Below are 10103 nucleotides of genomic sequence, written 5' to 3' on the forward strand. Positions count from 1 at the left end.
ATTTCAAATCATTGTCAAAAAGGCGGGATAAATCATTGACTTATGCCCTGTTAATGTCAGAAAATTGCTCGATGCATTTTGCGTTATTGACAGTTAGGGGCCTGAAAACAAGTCATGCTAATGACATAATCTGGCTGTGACCACACTGTCCCTCCCACCGTCCTCCTGCCCCCCTCTTCCCCTGGCTTAGACAAACGGGCTCATCTGTACTGGATCATTTGCCGTCTCCTGATACGCTGTGGTTTATAGCCAATTATCTCTTGAGATCCATTATCGATTACAGCGTTATCTTTCTTGCATTGCTTAATCTTTTGGCACAGGAACATAGCAGCTCACAGGGGGGCCTGGATACAAACAGCTTAGCGATGGGAACACTAGTTAAGATGGATGGGTGTTCATTTGCTTGTAGATGGGTACAGTTTAAATTCAGACTCATTCAGACTGTATTCACTGTCAGGGAGGGCGGGGTGGTTTTTGATTTGCAGCTCTCTGTTAGGAATTAAAACCTACAACAGTCAATTTATCCAAGTGAGTGTTAAACCTTTATTGGTCTGAATGACTGATTTCCTCTGAGGTTAATACAATATTGGTTGTGTTTGCTTCCCTCTGTGAATCAACATAGCTTATAAAACACCAGCAGGGCAATAACAATTGTGACTGAATATTAGGTTACTGATTTTTTTTTGTTTGTCTTTGTCTTCTTTCTAGTTGGGTTAATAACTTTGGTCATGAGGGTCTTGGCCTCCTCCTGGATGCTTTGGAGAAGCTGCTTGACAAGAAACAGTGAGTGATCTCCTATGACATCCTATCTCTGTGCAATTTTTATAGCACCAGGTCCTGTGTAATCACAATGTCCTTTTCAATGTTTTTTCTTTCAGGCAAGAGAGTATTGATAAACGGAACCAGCACAAACTTATCCAATGCTTGAAAGCTTTCATGAACAATAAGGTTTGTATGAGTCAAGAAAGAAAAGATGATCCACGCAATTGATCGGCAAGATAATGAATTCAGTATACGTGCATGATGAAACGATGTGGCTTGGATGAAATCCTGAGCGAACTGACATGATTCAAATTGCCCTGAAGTTTAAATTACGTTTGAATCTACAAGTAGAAGGGTAAAAAAAAAAAAGGTGTTTTGTACCAAAAAAAAAAAAAAAAAAAAAAGCACAAACGAGGACACTCTTTGTACACTATCTTAGACGTTTCTAATAATGGAATCCTGGCCACCTAAGCTGGCCAGGATTCCAAAGATGGACTCTGACAAGCCTGGGATAATGAGACAGTAAAGTGAAGCTAATTTTACCATTTCAAGCCCACAGTCTCAGATCTTTTAATTATCCTTTTTGGGAAGCTCTGGCTCATTTCTCAAAAGTGGCACACATTTCAAGGATAGATGAACTATTGATATTGCTTCCCTTAGAGTTAATCCCCACACGTGGTCATCTCTGCCCATTCCTTCAGTTGTGGGGAGACTAAAAGGTACTGGAGACTATAAGTATTTGTCCCTATAGTCCTGTCCTGAATTGAATTAATTCATCATCCTCTCCATTTTCTTTCCCATGGCCTCGTTGTCCCCCCTTAAAAGAAAATTAAGGCTAACTATAATTTACGTACATTAGCGCTTCTTTGTATAATTCATTTTTTACTTGAAGGGAAAGTTCTCCATGAATGCAAATGCTCTCATTATTAAAACCCGATGCCTCCTCCCTTCCATGTCTCACAGTATGGACTGCAAAGGATCCTGGGAGATGAGCGGAGCCTGCTGCTGTTGGCACGAGCGATTGACCCCAGACAGACCAACATGATGACAGAGACTGTCAAAATTCTCTCTGCTTTCTGTATTATTGGGGAGGAAAACATGTAAGTGTACACCTGATTCCTTTTACATCACTTGCAGACTCTTGCATACAATTAAAGAGACATCTCTGGACAGTCTGAGTAAAATAAAGATTTAGTCATAGTGGCAAATATCTCAAAAACCTTTGCAAATAAAAACAATTAGCATGGCTCTTTTTCCACTTACCTAAGTTTATATAAGTGTAGGTTAAGAGGGAAATATGTAATATAGATAAACTGACCCTTAAAGTACTTTTCTCTAAGTACATTTTCTGTTCTGTTCTAAGTTGAGTGAGGGTTACATTAACATTAACATTAACATTAAATCACAGTTGATATGGAAACCACCATCTCAAAATCCTGATTGTTGATGAATTGTTGTTTACATCCACTGTAATGCTTCTGCAACAGCAGAAAAAACCCCGGAAAGTCATTTCGTCAATTGCTTCAGTCTTCTCCCCCTGGGTGGCATGCAGAGATAGGACTGCATGCATGCATGTTTACCCACCGTGAGCATATATTGCATTTACAGATGACCTCAGACAGTACAGAAATCGTTTGGGTCTCATGGTCAGATGATGCAGTTCAGTCTCTTTAATGTTGTGAACTACTCAGTGTAGTTTGCCATGGACACACAACCTAGCTGACAGCTTATAAATTGGATTTAGGGGAGTGTTTTTTATTGTTTCCCACAGGGCCAGACTAGAATAACAATGGCACTTCAAAGTCAGTCTGTATGCAGTGGTGGAAATAAACAAACCCACAAATTCTGTTGGAGAAGCTGAGTTCAGCAGTGTGTCTCACATCTCTGACCATCCAAATAGGCCTTTATTCTTGGAGTTCTGTGACTGCATGGTTTCTAAAATGATTTTTAAGGTACAGAAATTCAAGGGGTGTAATTCTAATTCATTTTTCAATTTCAGATGATTTGCTTTGAGAACATTATTGGGATTAAATTTTTAAAAGTCATATTCTGTAACTACTACTTAAAATGTATGCCCATTAAACAGACATAATGTGAGGATATCCTTATTCTCAGACAGCATATACACTATCACTGTACTACCCTCCCCCCAGCTGGGTGCAAGCCAGATATATGAATTCATTCCATACAGATAAGCAAGGGCCTGTCATGGATCTGTCATGGACCAGCTGGCAATTCTCACGGCTGCATATGTATACAGTGGAACTAATTATTCAGTATTTTTCTATTAAAAACAATCTATTATTATTTTATAATTTGTATTGCAATATGATTTTTAATTCATGGTCAATAGGGCCTTTTAATATCTGTGAGTCAAGCATTTTAGTTAAGAGCATTAACCTATACAAATACATCTTAAGATTTTGTGTGCAATTGTTGTAATGTCCCCTTATTTTGGGTCAAACAAGTTAACAATACCAACACTGGAATGAGAAGTAGAACCTGCTGCAGCACATTAAATTGGGACATATGCAAATGCTGTCTTATCTTAACCAGGTAATTGCTTTAATGGTGTTCTGGAAGTACTGAGTCCTTGTTTTACAAAGTTTACACAGTGGACATGTTTTACCAAGCTGTTAATTCTTCCTTAGGATGTCAAGAAACAGACAACCAATCACAATTTGTTTGATTCAAAGCGTTTTTAAAATAATTTATTGCTCAGTCGGCTCGAATACGATGCTTAGCTAATTAAACCCCTATGAATATAATCTATTACAGCCACCACTCTGCTCAGACTCTCAGACCTCTGCTGCTTGCATACAAACACACACAACTATATTTAACCAGCGCAGGTAATATAGATCGCTCTCACTCTCTGTCTCACTCCCCATTCTCAGAGTGTTCAAGAATAGGTTGAAGTAAACATGGAAGTCTTTGCCATGATCACAGCCCTGCATTAAAATGTTCGTATCCTGTAGAAATGACAGCCAAAGGAGCTGAGGCGTCACTTTCTCCCTCAGAAAACTTCTCTGCCAACCAATGTTGTGACGCTGGCTCATGTTCAACACCCACTTCAGCTCACAGCATCAAAAGGAAACACGACAAGTTAAGCAGATCTATCTCGCTTGTTTTGAAGCATCGTCTGAACTGGCTTTAAAGCTACTCAGTATGCAGCTCCCCATGCTTGTCTGTGACTTTGTAACCCCTATCACAGAGCATGGCCATTTCATTTATCTCTGTGTCAGGCTTACTCGACACATACAGTCCTATTGGTCAGGCACATGATCTCCCCCGCTCACGAAGCAACTATTCTTGTGTTTTGTCATCTCAAAAGTATTTTTATTTTATTTTTTGGGGGTTGGTATAAGGTAATAAAATGGCAACAGCAAGCCTGTGTAGCATATCTCGGAACACATGTTCGTACATGCATAAATTGGCTGATTTGCACATCCAAACCAAAAGAGGGGCAGGTGCTGAGCCTGAAGTGGGCAAGTCATGAAATAAACAAATAAACGACTCGCACACTGCAGGGCTCCAATGTCCACTTATTTAGGTAGTGCAATAAATAAGTGGAGGTGAGGCCTCGTAGTGTGCAAGTGTGGATCCCTAGAGCTAACATTTCAAATTTGGCCTAGAGTGACTATTTATTTATTTATTAACTAAATTATTGAAACAGCGAGTAAAACTTCCATATCAGGCTAAGAGTTTTTTTTGTACCCACGGGAGTTAGAAGGTTGAGGACAGCAGAGTTTAACTGTTCAGTTTCTCAATTGAAAACAGCAAATGTGGCCTTGCTGTGTCAGAGAGACCACCTGTTACCAATTATTATGAACACACATGGTAAATCACAATTTTACATAAGTGCTCATAAGACATCAATTTACTTTTATTGCAGTCTTCCGTGTGTGTGTGTTGTTGTGAATTTCTCTTTCATTCACAATTTAGAGGCTGAAATTGTCCAATGCTCTATTTAGCTGAGCAGCCTTGAGCCCTTGCAAGTACTCTAATTTGCTTACTTTCTCAATAGGTGTATTTGCACATTAGTCTGCCAGTTTCTGCAATAATTTGCACCCTTTCTCACCCGACCAAATACACTGTACCGCAATTGCTTTGACAACTGAACACATTTGCGGTAAAACCCTGTTTTTGTCTAACATCACCTTAGTCACAAGCACGGTCAAGTCAAAATTGGATACTGCAGCAATAATAGAGCAGATTGCGTACAAAGAGATGGAAAGCAGTAGCATTTGTCAGGGTGACCAAAGACTGGCTGAGCAAATGTCCACACCGACACACAAGGGAAGATAAGATACATGGTGTTTGAGCTGAAAATTGTGAGTAAATGTCCTGTCAGTGAGGTGATAAAAGTGTTTGTTGACTTTTGTGTTGTGCCTGCTCCCTGTTGTCTGTTTTCTTCCAGCCTGGATAAGATTCTAGCTGCCATGACAATTGCTGCAGAGAGGAACAATAAAGAGAGATTTGCTCCAATTGTAGAAGGACTGGAGAACCACGAAGCCCAGCAACTCCAGGTTAGGAATGACACACCAAAAAGCAGTTAACATCACATTCTAAGATTCATCACTGCCCTTTAATTAGATTATTTCTTTTAAAAGAAAAAAGTGACCTTCATCATTCATCAACACAATAACCACTGTTACACTGCGACACCGTTCTGAATACCGCATTGTTCTGTGAATAGTCATACACAGTGATTCACCTACGTAAAAGGAAGCAAGCAACAGGAGGCAGGACAAGGTTCAGACAACAAGGTTTTGCCATGTACAATGAACACAAACCTTGAATAGTCCAGCATCTTTTATTGTTTTGTCATGAAGACCATGTTTGATGCCAGGCAAGACTGAAATTGACAGTTATGTCACTCTGCAGCCCATTGTACCCCAGCCACAGCTGTCTCCATACATGTGTTTTTTTTGCTGCTTCTCTCCCTGTCTTTGGGTTCACTTGTCAATCCCACTGCACCTCTGGCACATGATGGGATGTGATCGCCCGGCTATTAAAATGCACGCGGAGCTCCATCACCGCTGCTTTAATCAAAAACACCTGCTTCATTGAGCGCCTCTACTGAACTACCCCATTCTTATTGCAAACACCAGGAAAATGATAATAAAAAAGGAAGCAGAGATGTTGAATCACTCTAAGCTTTTTGTCTTCCTTCTCTCTTTCTCACATTTTCTCCTCCTCTCACTACCTTGCTCATTTTTCTCACATCCTACAAATACTTCCCCTTGCTTTTTTCCGTGCTGCTGTCAAGTTGGGTCTCAGAGGACTCGTGAAAGGGCAACTAAAGCACCATACCTCTCTTAATTTTCACTACTATTCTTCAGCAGCAGGAAAAACTATACAACAGCCATAAAAACAGTGCTTAAAACATGTTTTTTGTGAAACCAAAAGCAGGGGAATTAGTTAAGGAATTGCCCTTTTTAACTGCAGGGATTGTGAAGTCATGAAGGAAACTGATGAGGCGGGTGGTGGAAGTGAAAGTAGATATTCTTTTATTAGGAGGCTGTTGTTTTTCCTTTAAATTTTGCCATTAATGAAATGAAGCTCTGCTAATTGTGAAGTAAATTAAAATGCTTTGCTGATGCAGGGGGTTCAAGGAAATTAATAGACTTTTTATCCAAAACCTGTGATGGGCTGTACTAGACTTTGCTAATGTGATTAAAATGTGTTTTGCCGTAGTTCAGGCTATGCTTGTCTTCTGAGCACAAGAGAAACTCCGCTTTTCAACTTTAAAACTGTCCCAGCAGTGCTACTTTTAATTACGATGTTTGGAACCTCCCTATGGCACCACTGCAGCTCTCTAAACCCAACACAGATAATGCCCCCTGTCCCCAACACGACCGCTTCCCCACTCCACAAAATATGACTGAGGCATGTTTGAGGTGCTTGATTTAAGTATCAATCTGTATGCAGGAGAAGAGAAAGAATTTTTCATGAGCTCCATGGCTTTCTTCACTCACATAAATTCTGTGAAGATTTTGTGGAGGTTCTTTTATGTATCTGGCCTCTGGTGGATCAGTAAAATGTCAGGTTTCAATGCACAGATCTTGCTTAGAGGCCTTCAAGCTTTTTTTGGTACATGGGAAAGTCTGCAATGTTTCTGGTGCCACATGCTCAATTGTGTGCTGCATCCTTTACTGCAACAAACTAGCACTTTCCCAAGGGAATATACAGTATCTGATATCCGTATCACATACCAACATGCTCCCCCAACCCCCATAACCTGGCTATTACCTGTACTGCTGCTACAACTTTAAAGTAACAGAAAAATAAATCAATACTGTTCATATCAGAAAGCTCAAAACAATGAATATATCTGATTGTAGCACCAGTTATATATGACTTTAAATTAAGTTTACAGAGCAAAAAGTGTGGGCAAGCAAGAGAATGAGTTAAAGGAAAAAATTCCTTTGCATATATGCAGATGACATTACATGAAAGGATCTGCACTTATATGAGTGTTAGAATAAAAATTTGAAACCAGAAAAAGAATAAAACCGACCCAGGAAACCACACAGAATCAGCATTGCTGTGGCTCTTATTAATAACGCATACAAGCCAACAGTACAGGGTCAAGGTTTCAGAAGACAATGTTTCACATCGTCCATGGGAATCCTTCAGCCTGCTATCGATTGTCTGTCCAAGGAAAACCGTCTCATCCATTGCTTGCTCCCCTGAAACACCTTACTGCTCATTATAATTCATCAGCGATTTCCTCTTAACCCCCTCCTTTACCCAACATACACAGAAACGCGCACACACGCACACTCACACACACTCACGCACACTCACGCACACTCACACACACTTCGAGGCTTTTTCTTTACCAATAAATCCATTAATAATGCACATCTAGTCAATAGATACACCAGACCTGTACGTTCTACCATCTCTCTTCTGGTCTCCCTCTATCCCTTTTACCCTCATTGTTGCAGTCATTTTTCTCTAGTTTTCGGTTTTGGAAAGGGAATAAATGAGAGCAAATGGTCACTCCAAAACGCATATGTATATTACACAGACCACACACAACATTTACAGTTAAATTACGTCATCTTGTATTGATATATTTTGTGAGAAATATCTATTTTGTGTCTCATGTGTTTCTCTCTTTCTCTCTATCTGTCATTTTGTCTGTACACTCCACAGGTTGCTTGCATGCAGCTGATCAATGCCCTGGTCACCTCCCCTGATGACCTGGACTTCCGGATACATCTACGCAATGAGTTCTTAAGATGTGGCCTGAAGAAGATCCTACCTGTGAGTTATCAAACGTTCAGGCGGCACACAGTTAGATTATTCACATGCATGGACATTGAACTTCAAGATCTGCTCCTGACTTTGTGAAACAGGTTGTGGCTCACATATATACTTTGTACTACCATACTAGTAAAATAGCAAAAACAAGACAACTTTAGAATGCGTGTGATATTATTTTTTTGTATGTAACTGTGTTAAGATTAAACAATTAAACAATCAGACTTTCAAACCAAATAATAGTGTAAAATTAGATCTTATTCACAAGATTTGAGAACTGAATTAGTAACTTTGTGGCACAAAATCCAAAATCTAAAAAAAAAGTCTATACTTGTCACATGACACAAATAATAATAGGTTTTATTTTTATTAACTTTAGTAGTAGTTGTGTAACTAGTAGTAGCTTGTGTCAAGTGTGATAAAGTGTTAGCGCCTCATCACGCAGGTCGTCCTGGCATCATTATCAGCAAGCCTACACATCTTCACATGAGACGAAGGCAAATGAGCTCCAACTCATCACTCAAGCTCTCGTTTGTAGCGAGTGGGGTGAACGTGTCACAGAGCCAGTTGTTAATAAGTCATCCCAGCTGCTCCTGTTGATTATTACTGTCATTACTTTAATTATCTTCAATTCTGCCCCCTGATATGAAATGGTCTCAGAGTACAGTCATTTATGAATGCCACGTTCACCGCTTTTTAATGACGACATTCAAACTGACACTCTTTCATCTAATTATGAGTTATGCTCAGGAGTCAGCGTAGCTGTTGGCAAAGAAAAAGTGAACTCCACTGAAAAAGAAAGCACAATTTGTTTTGTTCTTATAGTCCTTGACACATGTATTTGGCCCTGCCTCCCTCCCTTCCCCACCTTCCTTTTTTTGTGGCATTGTGCACCTCCCTGTTGAACCACTGTTGCTCAAGACAGATGGTGCAACCAAAAAACAGTGCAGGGTGATTGATACCTGCAGAAATTGGGTTACATTTGGCCCTGTCTCCATCTGTAAACTGCACTGCCGGTGATTCATAGAGAAGTGGTGAAGAGCATTGCCGTAGCCCCTCGTGGCTGGAACAGGTGTGCAGGAATCGGTACTGTCTGGAACACCTAGTGAGAGGGTTCAGGGCATCTCAGTTCCCAATTCTCTGTACAGCTGGAACAGGGAAACTAATACTCTAGTTTTACAGTTTTTACAATAGATATAAAAGTGACAAGATTCAAAAATGCAAACACTAGAGTAATAAACTGTTACAAGCTATATCTAAATTATTCTTTGTAAGTGCTACGACTGTTTACCATAATCTACATTGCAAGATGACCTTTTGTATAACTTCCTATTTTCATCTTTCTACTATATGTCTAACTCATTTTAGGAGCTAAAAGAGACAGAGGAGCTAGACATCCAGCTGAAGGTGTTCAATGAGAACAAGGAAGAGGACTCTATCGAGCTCTCCCATCGCCTGGATGACATCCGCGCTGAGATGGAATATCCTTTTTTGTCCTTCCTCTGTGTAAATATACAGATGAATAGGCCTGCAGAGCCAGCAGTGAGAAATGAGTGTATATTGTGGGTTTGGCGGAGCTTTACAGGCTAAAGCCCTTCATGGCTTGGTTCATTAGAGAAGGATTTGAAGAGCCGGAGCACAATATCCAGCTGTATCTCTGACCAGGTATACTAGGTAAATAACCCTGTCATCTTAACCTCCCACCCCTTCACTCTTCTTTTTATTTACTCGTCTCCTCTTCTCCTTTTCTCTTCACTTTTTGTTTGTTAGGTCTGGATTAAGTAGGACTGTTGTTAAGATTGAAGAGGGAGATATCAAACAGACATATGCTTTCCTCTTCTTACCGTTTACTATGCACAGTAAACAATTAAACATCTTTATATGGAGTCGTATTATATTATATAGTCAAGGGTTCCTTTCTTCAAGTGTTGTCACTCCCCGTCTTTCTGTTCCATTTTAGAAATGTGAATTCTCTACCCCTGCCTGCTCTACCCCAATGTCCGTTTAACTCCAAACATGCAGAGTGAAAGTTGATAAGGTGAGCAGTAATTTAGTCCAGAGTTGGA

General features: G+C 40.0%; 1 protein-coding gene across 1 annotated transcript in view; it reads left to right on the forward strand.

Moving 5' to 3' along the window:
• diaph2 (diaphanous-related formin 2) overlaps positions 1-10103 on the forward strand; it is a 370395-nt gene that overhangs the window by 110305 nt on the left and 249987 nt on the right. The window contains 6 exon segments of the mRNA XM_051419022.1: positions 709-783; positions 879-948; positions 1726-1862; positions 5183-5291; positions 7930-8040; positions 9406-9518. Coding sequence (XP_051274982.1) covers positions 709-783; positions 879-948; positions 1726-1862; positions 5183-5291; positions 7930-8040; positions 9406-9518 — 615 coding nt within the window.

This window comes from Dicentrarchus labrax, unplaced genomic scaffold (genome assembly GCF_905237075.1).
Source record: "Dicentrarchus labrax unplaced genomic scaffold, dlabrax2021, whole genome shotgun sequence".
Classification (NCBI taxonomy): domain Eukaryota; kingdom Metazoa; phylum Chordata; class Actinopteri; family Moronidae; genus Dicentrarchus; species Dicentrarchus labrax.